The 19,719-nt window shown below is 44.2% G+C and overlaps 1 protein-coding gene across 2 annotated transcripts in view; it reads right to left on the bottom strand.

Moving 5' to 3' along the window:
* Positions 1–19,719, bottom strand: part of eipr1 (EARP complex and GARP complex interacting protein 1) — a 59,817-nt gene that overhangs the window by 24,136 nt on the left and 15,962 nt on the right. For both annotated transcript variants that reach the window (XM_056426399.1, XM_056426400.1), the window contains exons 5-6: positions 14,511–14,610; positions 7,651–7,787 (exon numbers count right to left, since the gene is read on the bottom strand). In XM_056426399.1, coding sequence (XP_056282374.1) covers positions 7,651–7,787; positions 14,511–14,610 — 237 coding nt within the window. The remainder of the gene's footprint in view (positions 1–7,650; positions 7,788–14,510; positions 14,611–19,719) is intronic.

Here is a 19,719-nt window from a genome sequence, read left to right on the forward strand (position 1 = left end):
AGCTCTGATTTGTCATCACATCGATCTGCTGTGAAAGGAATCTGATTCATATTGAATCAATATCGTGGGATATCTTCCCATTTGTCACAGCCACCATATTCCTTCTACAATTGTCAACTTATTCCATTTATTTCTCATCAATGAAGCTCTCCCGAAATGCTGCCAAGCAGCTTCTGACGCCTTGTGGCATAAGTGAAATATGACCTTTTATAACAGAAAAAAAAAATCACAACGGCGGCCCCTGTACGACAGGGATTAGGTTTCTGAATAATGTACAAGCCAAAGTACAGTGACAAAGACAGACTGAGAGGAAGTGAAAATGTGTCGGGTTTTTTTCCATTAAACACCGCTTTCTGTCCCCAATATCGGAGCGGAGTATTGAATAATTTACATAATGCTGCATATTACATCAGTACAAACTAAAACAGGATCCATATATATATTTCATAAGCAGTGTTATCTTTGTAATATTATTTTATTTTTTAAGCACCGTCTCTGGGAGACGCGGGTGGGAGAGTGGGGCAGAAGACACCGTGCTACTCTCCAGGGTGTTTGATGACTAACTAAAGGCGGCTGCTACTGCTGGGCTGTTCTCCCTGTCCTTATTTCAGAGCAGGGCGGCCGTGATTGGGCTGGCAGACCGGGTGACGAGCCTCGGGAATGAAAGGGGGAGGAAGGGAGGAGAGGAGGAGAGAAGAGTGTGTTTTTTCTGTATGTGTGAGTGTGTGTGTGTGTGTGTGTGTGCGCGCAAGAGGGGACACCTCAGAGGTCGTCTGAGGAGGCAGTGGAGCGTGCAGAGAAGCTGCCATCACACAGCTGCCACACCAACTGGACACACGCACACACGTGTGTGCACACACGCACACACACACACAAACGCACAAGCAGGCCACATTTATGTGGAGGCATGAGCAGACAACACACAGACACACACACATTCGCGCAAAAGCAGAAAGGTACACACAGCAGAGAGCAAACAGGGGCGAGCACTCGTGGTCACTTGTCACATGGGAGTCACTCGCTCAACCGGGGGCGCGCAAGTTCACCTCTCATTCACACTTGCAAGCTTTCCACTCACAACCACTTCACACTTGCACATGTACATGAACACACACACACAAACACACACACAAACACACACGTGCCCTTGGTTGCTGCCGGTCTCTGTGTAAAACCTTGGGCTGAAGGAGTCAGGAAGGCCCAGGGATTCATTGGGGTACTGGCTTTAATGGATAAATGACAAGAACAAACAACAGACCTATATATTTATAGTCACAAGAAGCTATTACATTATTTTACATTTAGTTTTTTGGTCATCAAAGATACGCGTAAGCATGCTGGCTGCCGACGTGGCGTTTAGCCCCAGCCATCCAGACGAGTTAGCAAACTTTTACACAGTGAATTTTTAAAAATGTCGGCTTGTGGCGTGTTCGGTGGTCAGAATCGATCCTCCAACATTGGACACGAGTTCTACAGGATTCAGACGGGATCTGGAATGCTTCCGAGCGACATGTGTTTTTCGTTTAACGAGTGGCCGTGTTGAATGGGGACATTTCAGCTAAACTGCAGCTAACACTGGACTGGATCCCACAGTTTGTTGGTCAGAAATCGTCAGACTACGAGGGATTATTTAACCTCCTTGGATGGAATTTAAATTAACATTGGTGCCATTAGATATAGACTGTGTATGTGTATATATACATACTGTATACATATATATATATATACAGGACTGTCTCAGAAAATTAGAATATTGTGATGAAGTTCTTTATTTTCTGTAATGCAATTAAAAAAACAAAAATGTCATGCATTCTGGATTCATTACAAATCAACTGAAATATTGCAAGCCTTTTATTCTGATTTATTGCTGATTATGGCTTACAGCTTAAGAAAACTCAAATATCCTATCTCTAAATATTAGAATATCATGAAAAAGTATACTAGTAGGGTATTAAACAAATCACTTGAATTGTCTAATTAACTCGAAACACCTGCAAGGGTTTCCTGAGCCTTGACAAACACTCAGCTGTTATAAATCTTTTTTTTTACTTGGTCTGAGGAAATATTAACATTTTATGAGATAGGATTTGAGAGTTTTCTTAAGCTGTAAGCCATAATCAGCAATATTAAAAGAATAAAAGGCTTGCAATATTTCAGTTGATTTGTAATGAATCCAGAATGCATGACATAATTGCATTACAGAAAATAAAGAACTTTATCACAATATTCTAATTTTCTGAGACAGTCCTGTATGTGTGACATGGAAAATATATCCGTCTGTTATAATTTAGTTTTCTCTGTGATGGTGGGGGAGTCAGTAGTCAGTAGCAATGATAAAACCCTGCATATTCAACAAACACTATAAAAACAAAATACACATTTGATTTTTTTTTAAACCTCAAATTCATTAAATAATTAACATTTTCCTTTGAATTTTCAAATACAGACGTGGAACGACGATTGCTGGAAAACATGTAGCTCGATATGTCCAATGTCTAATCTCTTTTTGATCATTTGATAAGACAAAGTGTGTGTCTGTGTGTGTGTGTGTGTGTGCTTCATAACTAGGGTGCACCAGAGCCCGTCATAATAGGGTTCACTAGGTTAGCTCACCTGGGAGAGTGGGCTCTCGTGTACTAAGGCTGAGTCCGATATGCAAATAAAAAATAAATAAAAAAGGACTTCATTTTCAACACAAAGTTGACAAAGACACCAGCTGAATTTGAGGGAGGAATCTGAGTCCACTGTGGCATCAGCGATGGTAAGACTGCCCCCCTCCCCCTCTTTCCATTTTGTGCCCCCCGGCTAAATCAGCACTGTTGCATCTTTTCAAAATAGCACAGCGGGAGGAGGACGGACAAAATGGAGCGTGCGGGACCTCTCCAGTTTGTTGTGTGGCTGATGGGGCGCGATATCAATGATTCAAACCGTCCTGTGATCTTGTAACGGTATTCTTCCTCCTTCTCAATCCCCCGGCCCCACCCCTCTCTCCATCTTTCCGACGCGTTAGCGTGATCATTGCTGTGGATAACGAGGCGATTCCCATTCCTCCGAACGCACACACTCACTCATCACACACACACAAACACACACACACGTTGGAAGGTGGGCAGCCGATAACCTGCAGTTACAAGGTTAATGTGTGGTGGTACACATGCTCTGTGTCAAGCAGGAACATTAGTGTTTCGCCACGTCGCACTTTATCATGTGAGGAGGGGAAGCGCACACTCCATTAGAGTCACGGGCAAACACAACACATCACAGAAGAGACGAGAGGGAATGTGCACAGGTTCAAAATCGTGGCAATGTGCAGCATGGATTTATTTTTCTTTTCTCTTTGTCTACTTACATTCAGTGTTGACAGTGTTATTTGTGAATTAAAGTCAATGTGCTGCATATAGGTTGTTATCACGGAGCTCATGATGGGATTTAATTGCTTCACTGTGGGTCACGTGGAGCAATTACAGCGACAAGATACCTTCATTCTACGTTTTCTATTTTAGGGTTGGATACAGACACAAAAAAAACATATATATATATTAGTGCTGTGAAAAATAACGCGTTAACTCAGTTAATCCAATTACAGGTTTAACTAGTTTTTTTTTTTTTACGCATTTAACGCATGCGCAGAATGAGCTTCCAATCCGTCTGTTGTTGGTCGTCGGGACGAAAAAAAAGTCACTTGCAAAATGAGCTTCCAATACACCACTTCAATCTGAACTCTGTCCGCTCTCATGCAGACGGTCTGTTCATCGGTAATGATCCTTCCGCAGGTTCACCTACGGAAACCTTGTTACGACTTTTACTTCCTGTAGATCAGGGGTCTTAACACGTTGATCGCGACCTGCCAGTCGATCGCGGCGTAGTGTCGGTAGATCGCATGACATTAAAAAGATTGGCCCGCCCCCTGACATGTTCTCTATAGCACGTCTTTGTTCTTTTATTAAACTAAACGTCTGTTGTTGATCGTATCTCCACAGCAGCATGTCATCTCTGTCTCAACGCGTTGCGTTAACACTTATCGATCTCCGTCTGGCGCGCCACAGAGCTCCGTGCGCGCGCATCGGGACCGAGCAAAAAAAGTCACTTGTCAATCTGTCCACCTTTAGATTGTATCATGGTGGAGTTAATGGTTGACAAACAAGAGAAAAATGCTCTGTTTAACCCTCCTGTTACCTTTACATTTACTAACATATTTTACCCTCGGGTCAATTTGACCCCAGCAATTAAAACCTCCAGAAAATTATTAGAATTAATATTGTTTCCCAAGTTTAAGTGTGAGGTACTTTATGTTTGTTTGTTGACTACCTAAATAGCCCTTTAAATAAATAAAAAAGTTGATATTTCTGATATGTTTGACACAGTGAAAAACAGCCTGGGGTCAAATTGACCCCAAAGAACACCGACATTAAACATTGAATGGGGTCAAATTTACCCGAAAGGTAACAGGAGGGTTAAACATTCTGTTTAGGATGAAGATGTATTAATGTTCCATATGGAAGAAAACTGCTAAATAACTGCTGAGTTGCAGCACCATTGTATAGAAGAATGTATAAATGTATATATCCGTCTTTTGTCATAAATCTCTATGTTCTCACAAAATATACCGAGAATATCAGTAATATGTGATTAATCATGATTAATCCACAAAAACCTGTGATTAACCCGATTAAAAATTGTAATCGTTTCACAGCCCTAATATATATACACATACAGTGCATCCGGAAAGTATTCACAGCGCTTCACTTTTTCCACATTTTGTTATGTTACAGCCTTATTCCAAAATGGATTAAATTCATTATTTTCCTCAACATTCTACACACAAAAACCCATAATGACAAAGTGAAAACTATTTTTTGCACATTTCTGCAAATCTGTTAAAAATAAAAAACGAAAACATAACACGTACATAAGTATTCACAGCCTTTGCCATGACACTAAAAATTTAGCTCAGGTGCATCCTGTTTCCACTGATCATCCTTGAGATGTTTGATTGGAGTCCACCTGTGCTAAATTCAGTTGATTGGACATGATTGAGAAAGGCACACACCTGTCTATATAAGGTATCATAGTTGACAGTACATATCAGAGCATAAACCAAGCCGTGAAGTTCAAGGAATTATCTATAGACCTCCGAGACAGAATTGTATCGAGGCACAGATCTGGCGAAGGGTACAGAAAGATTTCTGCAGCATTGAAAGTCCCAATGAACACAGTGGCCTCCATCATCCGGAAATGGAAGAAGTTTGGAACCACCAGGACTCTTCCTAGAGTTGGCCGCCCAGCCAGACTGAGCGATCGGGGGAGAAGGGCCTTAGTTAGGGAGCTGACCAGGAACCCGATGGTCACTCTGACAGAGCTCCAGCGTTGTTCTATGAAGAGAGGAGAACCTTCCAGAAGGACAACCATCTCTGCAGCACTCCACAAATCAGGCCTGTTTGGTCGAGTGGCCAGACGGAAGCCACTCCTCAGTAAAAAGCACATGACAGCCCGCCTAGAGTTTGCAAAAAAGCACCTGAAGGACTCTCAGACCATGAGAAACTAAATTCTCTGGTCTGATGAAATAGAGATTGAACTCTTTGGCCTGAATGCCAAGCGTCATGTCTGGAGGAAACCAGGCACTGCTCCTCACCTGGCCAATACCATCCCTACAGTGAAGCATGGTGGTGGCAGCATCATGCTGTGGGGATGTTTTTCAGCGGGAGGAACAGGGAGACTAGTCAGGATTGAGGGAAAGATGAATGCAGCAATGTACAGAGACATCCTCGATGAAAAGATGCTCCAAAGCGCTCTGCACCTCAGACTGGGGCGACGGTTCATCTTCCAACAGGACAACGACCCGAAGCACACAGCCAAGATAACAAAGGAGTGGCTTCGGGACGACTCTGTGAATGTCCTTGAGTGGCCCAGCCAGAGCCCTGACTTGAACCCGATTGAACATCTCTGGAGATATCTGAAAATGGCTGTGCACCGACGCTCCCCATCCAACCTGATGGAACTTGAGAGGTTCTGCAAAGAAGAATGGGAGAAACTGCCCAGAAATAGGTGTGCCACGCTTGTGGAATCATACCCAAGAAGACTTGAGGCTGTAATTGCTGCCAAAGGTGCTTCAACAAAGTATTGAGCAAAGGCTGTGAATACTTATGTACATGTTATGTTTTCGTTCTTTCGTCACCCAGACAATTTCGTGTCTTCCATGAAAACTCACTTTTATTTATCAAATGAATTGAACATTTCATAGAACATATAGTCAAGACATTGACAAGGTTAGAAATAATGATTAATATTTGAAGTATTAATTTTGTTCTACAAACTTCAAGCTCAAAGGAAGGCCAGTTATAGCTTATATCACCAGCATAACTGTTTTCAGCTGTGCTAGCATAATTGCACGGGTTTTCTAATCAGACATGTTAGGACCTGTGTGTTTCCTGTTTTATGTTGAAGTCCCTGTCTCGTTTCCTGTTTCCCTGCTCTTCCCTCCCTGTGCGTGTCTGTTTCTTTCCTGATTGTTTCCAGCCACGCCCTGATTGTTTCCACCTGTGTCTCCACCTGTGTATTTAATCTGTGTCCTTCTGTTTGTCTGGTGTCGGATCGTCTTTTTTTGTTCCCGTGTGGTGTTCGTCCGTGTTCCTGCCCTGGAAATAAAGCTCTGTTTTCCAAGAAACTCCTGCTGCGTTTGGGTCCTCCACACCGCACCATAACACATTAGTCTTCTAAGGTGATTAGCAAACACAATGTACCATTAGAAAACTGGAGTGATCGTTGCTGTAAATGGGCCTCGATACACCTATGGAGATATTTCATGAGAAACCAGACACTTCCACCTTGAATATTAATTTACCACATTAACAATGTATAGAGTGTATTTTTGATTAATTTAATGTTATCTTTATTGAAAAAACAGTACTTTTCTTTGAAAAATACAGACATTTCTAAGTGACCCCAAACTTTTGAACGGTAGTGTATATATATATATATATATATATATATATACAGATATTCATATACATCCAAAAAACACTACAGACATACATCTAAAACTTGTATATCTTTAGCATTTCAGTGGGGCTTTAAACATGATGTGGACTCATCTGCAGTACGTTCATTCAGTCAAATGAAATGCATACTTCTGTGTCCCGCACTGAAATATCGTGTAATTCCGTGGAAACACCAGATGCAATGATTAAGCTCTGAGAGTTTAACTCGCACGACTTCCAACATGAGTCACTTCTATCAGATTTCAATGCTGGTGGTTGGAAAACATCCGGCTGTGTTTTTAACTTATACATGTATATACAAATAAAATTAAAAAGATATTAATATGTAGTGGCAAGGCTCACAGGAAACATACCTCGTGTTGCTATTTTTTTAAATGTCAATCCTCAATGTGACCAAAGCATTGCTTTGAAATTCTTCTTCCTGGCACTGGCTTATTAGCCATAGTTATTATTGAGTATTAACAACTCAAGTATCACTACTTCTTCACATTTCAAGAAAAGTGATCCATACGTTTAAATAGTACACTCCCCTTACATAACGGCCATTTAAAGTATCAACTTCAGGATTTGTATGAATGTCTCAGATTAGAAATATGAAAAGGTCAAACTAGACTTTGATTACTGTCATGAAACAAAGCGGAGGTGCACTCACCTCATGGTGCGAAGGTCCCAGCCTCGTATGGCCGTGTCATTCGCCGTGGCGAGCTGGTTGCAGTTGTGGTGGGGGCTCCACTTGCCCGAGGTGAACTTCAGTTGACCTTTGCCCTCCAGGGTGGCGCTGCTGGAGACCTGTGGAGGGCCGGGCAACACTTTCATTACCGTCTCGGAGTTTCATCCAGATGTGTCAGCACAATGGGGCTTTATTAGCAGTCATCTTGTCTGCAGGCCACAACTCAGGACTCCAGTCATCAAGACTCGGTGTCAATGTTGTTGGCACAGCGACTGCCGGCAAATTAACTTCTTAACTTCTTTGCAGTCATTGCGCAAGATGCATCTCCGGTCTCAGTTCTTTTTAGACGCGATACAAAATCAAAGCTGCATTAATCAATAGTTTTCTTGTTCACCAAGGTTTTCCCATGATGCAGTGCGCCTGTTGTGTGCTCCCCTCTTGGGCCGCGCATCACGTACTAATTTAGACGGCCATAAAAAGTTAAACATTCGCGACCTTTCAACCCGCAGTGGAACTTCTCCACGAGTTGACACTCGGCAGCCAATCAATGGAGGAAGAGCCCCCCCCCCCTCTTCAGTTCACCCTTGGCAGACCCCTGAGGGACTCCGTGTAACGGTGACTCTTCAGTTCACCCTTGGCAGACCCCTGAGGGACTCCGTGTAACGGTGACTCTTCAGTTCACCCTTGGCAGACCCCTGAGGGACTCCGTGTAACGGTGAGTCTTCTTGCAAAAATAATTTTTTTCACAGACGAGTTCTGGTTCTCCGATATTCGCCATTTCAGTTTAAAAAGACACATTTTGCGGTCACATCGCGCCAGCCGCGTTTTATTGTCTCAAAATCTGCTCGCCACCTGTAGTTTACATACAATCTCCATATTCTACCAATCCCTCTTCTCCTGCCCACGGCTCCAACATATGGGTTTGTACAATCTGTTCTCAATGCAGTGCCCAACAGCAGGACCGGACCTATACAACCAGAACCCCCCCCCCACCCACCCACACACACACACACACCCACACACACCCCCACGCAGCATGCACCTGCTGCTCAGTCAGCAGACCTCCTGACCCCTGGCTCTCCTTGGGCCCTGGCAGGGATCCATACGCCAGATCGCTCAGAGTTACTTATGGATCAACTGTCCAGTCCAAGATGAGCCCGCTGAGGATTCAAGACCTGCAGGGTGTCGAAAACCCAATCAATCTCGCTTAGTGTAGGCCGCTTCGTAAAGCGCTTACATTTATGGTAATTAATTTTAGACGGGGGGGGGGGGGGGACACCACACAACAGTTCACCGGCAACGATGTCCCCGGATCCAGAGTCTAGAGTGGTTTGGCCGAGAGGCAGCCGGGTTGGATCGACTGCTTCTCTTTTCGAGGCTTTTCAAAACAAAACAGCATGGTTCTCATTGGATATGTATAAAACCTGCTGTACATACAGGACTGTCTCAGAAAATTAGAATATTGTGATAAAGTTCTTATCTATATCTGAATTCTCAGAATTTATATCAAGTTTGGTTCTTAAAACCGATAAAGTTATTATTGTTGGAGATTTTAATATCCATGTGGATGTTGATAATGATTGCCTTAGTGCTGCATTCATCTCCTTGTTGGACTCGATTGGCTTCTGTCAGAGAGTACAGAAACCCACTCACAGCTTTGGCCACACGCTTGATCTTGTTCTTACTTATGGCGTTGACATTGAGCATTTGAACGTCTTCCCACAGAATCCTCTTCTGTCAGACCACAACCTCATAACTTTTGAATTTATACTACCGGAGTGTACTCCGTTAGTCAAAAGTTTCTACACCAGATGTCTAACTGACAGTGCTGTAGCTAAATTTAAAGAAGCGATTCCTTCTGTTTTTGATTCGATACCACGTCTCAATATAACAGAGGACTCCTGGTCTAACTTTAGTCCGTCCCAGATTGATCATCTTGTTGACAGTGCCACAGGCTCTCTGAGAATGACACTGGACTCGATAGCCCTCTGAAGAAGAAGACAGTGAGGAAGAGGAGGTTTGCTCCTGGTATAACCCTCAGACCCGCAAACTGAAGCAAGCGTCACAAAGCTTGAACGCATATGGCGTTCAACTAATCTCAAGAATCCCGCTTAGTTTGGCGAGATAGTCTTAAAACATATAAGAAGGCCCTCCGTAATGCCAGAGCAGCCTATTACTCATCAGTAATAGAAAAATAAAACAACCCCAGGTTTCTCTTCAGCACTGTAGCCAGGCTGACAGAGAGTCACAGCTCTGTGGAGCCGAGCATTCCTATAAACCTCAGTGGTAATGACTTTATGAACTTCTTTAATGAAAAGATTTTAACTATTAGGGACAAGATTAATATTCTCTTGCCCATAACCAGTGCCAATCTGTCCTCAAGTGGAATGGCCTTGGAAACCGCTGTATGCCCTGGTGTATATTTGGAGGCTTTTCTCCCATCAACCGTGACCAATTATCTTCAACGGTTTCTACTTGAACACGCCTCCCTGTCTCTTGGACCCCATCCCGACGAGGCTGCTTAAAGACGTTTTGCCTTTAATTGGCGGCTCTCTATTAGATATTATCAATGTGTCTCTGCTAACAGGCCACGTACCACACTCCTTCAAAGTGGCTGTTATTAAACCTCTCCTGAAGAAGCCCACTCTGGATCCAGAGGTGTTGGCTAACTACAGACCGATCTCTAACCTCCCTTCCTCTCCAAGATCCTTGAGAAAGTGGTCGCAAATCAGTTGTGCGACTTTCTACATCATAATAGTTTATTTGAGAAATTTCAATCAGGATTTAGAAAACACCACAGCACCGAGACAGCACTGGTGAAAATTACAAATGACCTCTTAATGGCAGCAGATAAAGGACTCCTCTCTGTCCTGGTCTTGTTAGACCTTAGTGCTGCATTCGACACCATTGACCATGACATCCTGTTACAGAGACTGGAGCAGTCGATTGGCATTTCAGGCACGGCACTAATTTGGTTTAAATCCTATTTATCAGATCGATCTCAGTTTGTATTTGTAAACGATGACGCCTCGATAACCACTAACGTTAATCACGGAGTTCCACAAGGTTCTGTGCTTGGACCAATTTTATTTACCTTATACATGCTTCCTTTGGGCAATATTATCAGGAAACACTCCATAAACTTTCATTGTTATGCAGATGATACTCAACTATATTTATCGATAAAACCAGAGGAGAGCAACCAACTCGGTAAAATTCAAGCATGTCTTAAAGACATAAAAACATGGATGACCTGCAATTTCTTGATGTTAAACTCAGACAAAACCGAAGTAATTTTAATCGGCCCTGAGCACCTCAGAGATCAATTATCTGGTGATGTGGATTCTGTAGACGGCATTGCCCTGGCATCCAACACCACTGTAAAGAATCTTGGCGTTATCTTTGATCGGGACTTGTCCTTTAACTCCCACGTAAAGCAAATCTCAAGGAAAAGGAAAAGGAGTGAAAAGAAATAAGCTTAAAAAAGGTGGCAGATGAAAATCGGACGAGGGGACAAGCACAGGGCTTCCTCTGTGGCCTTGATGTAAGCATTCAATGACGTTCCCATAGATCTTCACGGTTAAATCGGAGGCTTTTCTTTTTCCTCCTCATGTTTTTATGTCGGTTTAGGGATGCTGAGCATACCGATCATCACCACGTCGGACATGTTGCCACTCATTTGATTAAAAGGCAACGACGCAGCTAAATATATACATCTGCTTCATGAACGCACAAGAGGTCAGCCACCGAGTTACACTATCAGTGGTTAGCGTCTCCATCTTCAATCAGCGGGTGGACGATGTGTCCTTGAGCAAGACACTTAACCCTGACTAGCTCCCTGTAGCTGTGTCTACGGTGTATGAATGCAACATGTAAAGTGTCTTTGAGCACCTTAAAAAGCGCTATATAAATGCCGTTAGCTGTTTGCCATGTAACGACACGAGTAAATCTACTCAGCGATTGGACAACACGTTGCCGAGGATGTAGCAGCGTGGAGACAAGCCGGGTCTCAGCTTCTTTCTCAAGCTCCATTTCCCCTCCTCCACACATTCCACCGATTGGATGAAGAACGAAGCCAACCAGGAAGAACACTCTCCAAATCTCGTACTGATCGTCCCCGAAGTTCTTCAGAGAATTGTTCAGGTTGCCCGACTTCTCCACGACAGTACGACACCTCTGTAAACTCCGCGACCAGTCGGGAAGCCTGGAGTAGCGCCGCGGCGGTGCACCGGCAGAGCCGGAGCTCCGTGCATGCCGGGTTCCCAGCTTTATTAAAGCCCTAACCAAATCAGGGCCCCTAACAAGGCGGTGCACACAGCACTGGGGGACGTGTTGATTCAGGACGCAGGCGCCACTAATGCAGAGCCATCTGTCAAATCGCCACGCGCTTGTGCCTTCTCCAGACTCCGGAAGAGAGAGCATGTGTGTGTGTGGTGTCTGTGTGTGTCTGTGTGTGTGTGTGTGTGTCCAGGACACGGTGTGTGGCGGAGATGTTCCCGGCTCAATTCCGCCAGCGATTCTAATTGATGAGCCGCGTACACACACAAATCTCCCTTTAAACAATGCACACTGGTGAGTTTATGCACATGATCCTCTCTTATATATGCGTACACACTCACAACCACACTGATTTAGGCCTGGCCCTTTTGAGAGAGAGAGAGAGAGAGGTCCACACTGCAGCTGGACACGTCTTGAGATGAACACATCACCCTCTGACAGATAGAAGGAACGAAAGAGAAGAGAGTGGGATTAAAGGAGGGGAGGGAGGGAGCAAGGCAAGGGAGGGAGGGAAGGAGATTAGCATTCTCATCAGCACCAGAGGAATTTGTCTTGGCTGCCAAGCTCTTCCTCCTCTTTTTCATTCCCTTTCTCCTCATCAAGCCCGCTCTCTCCTTATCCATACGCCCCCCCTCCCCCTTCTCTCTCCCTTCTCCCTCCTAATCTCCATCTTTCAGTTGGGAGATTAGGAGAGAGACCTCTATCGCTCCCTCTTTCTCCGTCCTCTCCCTTTTCTCATTATGCTGCTCTCCCACCATTACGTTCCACCCTCTCTCCTTCTCCCACGGTGCAGGATTTAATTCGCTGTGCTGTCCGGTGCCGTTGTCGGAGGACAGAATCAGCAACCCCCCTCCCCACCAACAGCACCACCAGCACCACCCACCATGCCTCCACGGTCCTTCTCGACCTCACACACCGGGGTCACAGCGCAAGGGACAAACACAAGTATTGGCTTAATTTAGCATCGTTCCCCAAAGTGTCCACTAGGTAGCGCTGTTTGTCCTCCTGGGGGTTTTCTTAGTGTGTAGCAGCACCGCCCATATGTAGCCATGTTTTTTATCAAGGATTGGACGGCAGCCAGATGAGCAAAGACCCCCCACACACACACACACCCCACCCACCCTCATAAAATGCACTGAATTAGAACGATTGATGATTTGTTAAAAAAAATTATATCAATCAATCCTGACATAATTAAAACAATCAAATAATCAGCTAGAAGGTAAATTAGAGTATGGAGCAACACTAATTATACAAGAGGCACACACACACGCACACACACACAACATCATGAAATGAGTTCAGTTATAAAAACTGCTTATGTCAGGCATTTTCACGTTTCCTGTCAAACCTTTCTACTTCACAACATATTTAAGAGTTACTCGTTACTTTTCAGGAGAAGATTTTTAAAAATGTTTTTAAAATGTCAAAGTTGAGGCATGAATAAGCTATTCATTTACCCAGAAGTAGATATTGTATATAAAGTACCTAAAATTGCCTCCACGATGACGGTCTTACTCTTTTTTTAGTACACGGGATAGTGGTGCACTTCTGCCTCTCATGGTCCAAATTAGTATGTTAACAAACATCAACAAACAAAATAAAAAATCTCTCTTTGTTCATTGATGGAAGTAAAAAGTGACTTATCCTGGGAAAACTGTTTTTCCTTCGTTATATCGATTGAATCTTTTTTCAAGGAACCTACAAAGATTATTCTGGAAAAACCTTTATGGACATGTCCGTATGTCATAAACACCAGAGAGAGAAAAAAACAACTTAAATCACACTTCAGAAAAATTATTCACCAGAATGTATTGTTCCCCAAACTTTCCTCTCGGAGCTTCCGCCGACTCTCTGTGAATCTACATTTTATTTAAACATTGTTTTCAACCTAAAAGAACGGTCCTTCCTCCACATGATATTAATATTCTCTCATATTCTGAATGAAGCTGAACAGAAGGTGTCTGTGTTTGACCAATCAAACCACTCAGCCCCCCACCCCATCCCATCCCCCCCTTTTTTATGCATGAGCAAATATTGCACGGAAACTAAATTGAGTTATTCTGGTTAAAACGAAGTCGCTGAGCTCCTTTAAACGCTTCTTGGAACAGCACTAATAGCAGCATAATAATGACGTTCCATCATACGTGAATATATTACAGGCCATATATACATGTGGCCATGCAGGGCGGCTCTCCTGCTTATATGTAAAACACAATGTATGACACCGGTCAACTGTGAACAAAATGTATCCAGAAGACTATTATTACCATCAGTGTTGGAGAGACTTGACCAAACTAATATGGAAGTGGCCACATCTTATAAACCCAGATATGGTGTGTGTGTGTGTGTGTGTGTGTGTGTGTGTGTGTGTGTGTGTGTGTGTGTGTAACAGAATGAATAGTGGACACTCTGTTGTCGCAGAGAGGATGTGCGCGCCTGATAACACCAAGACGATATGGTGGTTATCAAATAATGAGTTAGCTATTGTGTGATAATGGTGTGCTTGCCTGTATATGTACTGTGGCTAACAGTGTGTGCGTGTGTGTGTGCTTGTGTCTTACCGTGGCCTGTGTGGAGCTCTCCTGCAGGTCCCAGAGTAGTGCATGGTTATCAGCCAATGAAATCACACGTTTGCCATCCCCCATGGGCTCCCACAGCACACTGTAAATACACACACACACACACACACACACACACACACACACACACACACACACACACACACACACACACACACACACACACACACACACACACACACACACACACACACACACACACACACACACACACACACAGATGTTGGTCAAACAAGCATTCAGGCTCATCCACACACGCTGCAGACTGAAGCGAATGAAACTAGTTTGTCTGATTTCACATGTTCATACGGCCCCTTGTGCAATGCCAGTTAAAAAGATTTGTATAAACTAGTGCTGTGAAAAATAACGCGTTAACTCAGTTAATAAAATTACAGGTTTAACTAGTTATTTATTTTTAACGCATTTAACGCATGCGCAGAATGAGCTTCCAATCCGTCTGTTGTTGGTCGTCTCTCCAGCAGCGTGTCATTCTGTCTCTAGTGTCGCGTTAACACGACTCCGATCTCCGTCTCGCGCGCTGCAGAGCTCGGATGCCGGCGTGCCCATCGGGCACGTCGGGACGAAAAAAAGTCACTTGCACGCATTGAGCGTGAGACTCACGCATTTCGGTCTTAACTCACGCACTCCCGCCACACATCGTATTTCTCACGCTGAAAAAAACTCTCGGCTCTTTAATGTTTTAATGCAGGGGTGTTCCATATGTCGATCGCGGTCGCCGCAGAGGGGGGGGGGGGGGTAGACGAAAATTACAGGGTGACAGGTGGAGATTTCCCCCTGTTATAATAGGAGGGGAAACACTGGAGTTGATAAGCGTGTCTTCTTATCTGATCAATACGCAACTGTGAGGTGCGCGAATGGACCGAGCGGCCAGCTGCTGATCACTCATTTAACGAACAGAAAATTTTTTGGGAGCACCGAAGACCCATTTTGACCCAGGAAAAACCCTGAATGTATATATGGGATTAATCATGATTAATCCACAGAAACCTGTGATTAACCTGATTAAAATTGTTATCGTTTCACAGCCCTAGTATAAACATGCAGGTATGAATGCATGAATCCTTCATTTCAGTGTTAACAAGGACAACATATTGCACATTATACAGGTTTGTATCAACAAATCTTAAGGTTGCTATTTCTTTCTTTTTGGAAATCAAATTCCATAAAGAAAGAACCAAACCATGAAATTGTTGGTCCGTCCCTAATAATACCTTCTGACTTCCAACGGCAGCCTAAAGTGTCTCATAACCTAACACATGGAGATGCATTTGCTTCCCCGAATCCACAGGTTGTGTCCCAGTGAGTGCTTCTGTCAGACGGTGGATGTGGGATTGAGTCAGAATAACCTCCAGCGTGTGTTTGTTGGTTAGTTAGTTAGAGCTGAATTCTCCAGGGCGCAACTCCTCTGGTTGTATAGAAGTCTATGCTTCATGTGTTAAAGCTGCATTCTCTGTAGCACAGACTTCTATACAACCAGAGGAGTCGCCCCCTGGTGGTCAGTACAGAGAATGCTCGTTTGGTCTTCTCGTTTGGCTCCCTCCGAAGGCGGTCGCATTTCCGCTCCCTCTCCTCCCCCTGACCTTCCCTGCTTGGCTCCTATCGTCATGTCTCGTCTTGTCCTATACTTGAGAGACTCTCTCCGCATCGCTCTTCGAACTAAAAACCATGCATTTGATCAACTGGTCTCTCAACGCAATTGACACCATCTTCTCGATGAGAAGCTCGGGTTCGGGGGAACCTGCCTGTCCTGCCGGGACGTTCGCAGATGGTTGCACGACGGACGCATGGGAGCAGTGGCGTGTCGTGTGCCTAGCGGCCCTTTCCGTGGAGGACGTTGAAGACATCTACCCATTCAGAACTATGATTACAGGATTTCTGCTGTTAGGATTTGGCGCTGCCCTGGTTTATCGGAAAATTGATGAAACGGTGACCGCTGTTAAAAGCCCCTTAAGGCTGCCCGAAATGATTGATGCGCTAGGCAGAGTTGTTGGCACTCAGACTGTGGCTTTAAACCGCCAGATTGATAACATCATGGAGAAGCTCATGGCTCTGCAAATGAAATTGGATCGATATGGAGACCTATTATAAAATGGGAGGAAATTGGCGAAATTGTCGTTGCGCAAATTGAATGCAGCTACTTGCAAGACCAAACAATCCCAATCTTATCTGCTTTCGGCTCCCTCAACCAGCACGGCCTTAGCCAAGGCCGTTACTGGAACAACAGGGGAGTCCCTGAAGATCGCTGAAGTAAGACTCTCTCTCATTCCCTTACCCCTCTCCACAGACACCTGTGGATTGTTGTTTTTGTCCGGGACCTTTTCAAGGCCGTCTCCATGGCAAAGACCATCTTGCGAACTGAGAACTGTCTGATTGTGGCTTTGGGGAAGACGACAACCCAGGCCACTCATACACGAACTTTCAACACACAGATATGCATTCACTACCCTCACCCCCCATCCCACGCCTTCGCCTGCTTCGTACCCCCAGTGTGACAGGACGGGGTCTGTGACTGGCGCCGTAATGGCTGCTGGACCGGCTGGCTGCTTGTCTGTGCTGGTTACCTTCTGCCCCCCAATGGCTGGGCTTAGATCACCCAGTCTTTGGCTTTTCGTTGCCTCTGTACCTGAACTCTAGCAATGACAATAAATTGAATCCAATCCAATCCAAATCACAAAGAGCATGATTCCAGCATGTTGAGGAATATTTTTTTCTTTTAGTTTCTAAAAATAGAAGTTTCATGTTATTATTTTTGCATGTACAAAGGAGATCACGACATGTCTCCATGATGGATACCTGGGTACAAAATGTAACAAATGCATTCATAGATAAACATGGACAGACTTTTAATGTGTGAAAATAATGGAATCCAATACCGGATCGAACTTGAGTCTGATCAAGTCAGTCCCAGACCAATATACAATATATAGTATGACAGTTATCAACAAGACCAACAGTCTACAGCCACCATAGCAGCTTGGGTGGTGAGCAAGTGGTCTTAAAGAGACAGGTGCTAAAACCAAGCATTTGAGACGGAGGCTGAATACAGATATATTTAGATGGACAGTTACATTAAAGTATGTAAACATGTTCTAGTAGAAACCCAAAATACAAGTACAAACCTGGAAAATGAGCATGTTGTTCCCCCTTTGAGACCGCTTATGTAAAAAAAACTCAATATTTCTCCATTGCCACATTTCCCCCAGTCCTTTTAATTTCTAATTTTGTGCGATTCTAAATACATTCTCATAGTTAGAAAACAATCCTTTTTACATTTAGGAAGCTTCTGTAACCCAGATTTACAGCGGGCGTCGGGGTACAGGAACTCCCATCAGGTTGTTGTTGTGCCCCGCCCACTCCTCCTCTCTACCTCCATCTGCCTAATGGATCATGGAGGTCTGGAAGTGGTCCATGCCTACTACCAACTATTCATACACTCTGTAATGATTCCTTCTGGTCAAATGCCATCTATGGCTTCTGTCCATCCTGGAGAGGGATCGTCCTCTGTTGCTCTCCTGAAGGGTTCTTCCCTTTTTTCCTGTGAAAGTTTTTTTTCTATTTCTTTGGGAGTTTTTCCTGATCCGATGTGAGGTTTTGGGACAGGGATGTCGTATGTGTACAGATTGTAAAGCCATCTGAGGCAAATTTGTAATTGGTGATATTGGGCTATATAAAATAAACTGAAGTAAAATTGTTTCCTCTTTTATGGAACCAGCTTCCACCTTCAGTCCTGGAGGCAGACACAGTCATCTTGTTTAAGAGTAGACTTTAGACTTTCCTCTCTTGATAGTCTAATGGTTACGGCTGAGTCAGGTTCACCTGGTCCAGCCCCTAAAGATGCTGCTACGTTTTAGGATACACTGAGCACCTATGTCCTCTTCTCTCTCTCTCTCCTTATGGATGAATTTACATCTTTCCATCACACATTACTAACTCTACTTCCTTCCCAGAGTCTTTATGACTTCACGTCTCATAGGGTCCATCGGACCTGGCTGGGTCTGATGCCTCCTGCCCTTCTGACATGGCCCTGCTGATATTGTGATAGTGGGCTATATATTGGGCTGTACAAAATAAACTGAATTCAATTGAATTTAATAGTTTTGTGTGTGCAGTTTGTCATGTAACGTGTTACACGTTTCTCAAAAAGAGTGTGATGGCGGCGCCTGGAGCATGTTTAACCTTTCGCTAACCATTATTTACTCGAGAATAACATACAACCGACTCCTGCACGTTTAGCACAGAGCACTTATTGGAGGATCCAGCCACCCAATTCTGTCCAGTGTTCAAACACAGCAGTGGGTACAGCCTCGCCTCAGTGCTGTGAAAGAAGTGGTAGCTCTTACTGCACACTTAGCTTTGCTCCCTGCATTCTACTTTCTGCAGAGTATTGATTCCTCGCCGCATGCCTCTTGGAGTTGTGATTCACCACTGCGCTCTGCTTAAAATATGTATTTTGCGCCCGAGCCACAGGGGACCGAACCAGACCCGACACACTGGAGCCTAAACTGTTGCTTTATACTTCCCTTGGCGTTGATTTGATCACTCACATTTTGTTCTCCCCAGTTTGGGTAGTCCTAACAGCGCTGCGATGTCGGCAGAAACACAACCCGAGTGAGAAAGCTGTGCTTTTAAGTCAGAGTCCTGTCGGCTTTAAAAGCAATATGTCAGTGCAGTCAGAGACCTGGCAATAAGCTAAACATAACCTCGGCCTGGGAAAGCTGCTATATGCTTGTTAAGGGGTTTGACTTGGAGAAGGGAAAAAAAGGGTCTAATCTGGGTTAAAGGATGTAAAATGTCACAGAGGTGCAGACGTGGTTTTGCTGAAGGTTTGGATGTCTGAGCCCCATCACTGTTGTAAAGCTGGTTTAAGAAACAACGGCATTTTTTTTAGGGGTTCGGTCCATTAGACGACTCTATTTGCTCAGACTCATTTGTCAACTCGAAGCAGCGGCAGCAGCAAAGGCCACAATGCGTCGGTGTTTGACTGAGAGCCTGTGTTCTAGGAGTGGAGAGTGTTCGCGGGAGATAAAAGAAAAAAAGACGGAGAAAGGGAGGGGAGTTTAAAGTCTGCTTTTGGATTCAATCCAAATTTCAAATACGCACAGTCCCATTAGAAAAAAGGTGGAACAGAGAGGGAGAGAGAGGGGTGGATATGGGCTGTAAATTCATTACT

The sequence above is a fragment of the Pseudoliparis swirei genome, chromosome 11 (assembly GCF_029220125.1).
Source record: "Pseudoliparis swirei isolate HS2019 ecotype Mariana Trench chromosome 11, NWPU_hadal_v1, whole genome shotgun sequence".
NCBI classification, from domain to species: Eukaryota; Metazoa; Chordata; class Actinopteri; order Perciformes; family Liparidae; genus Pseudoliparis; species Pseudoliparis swirei.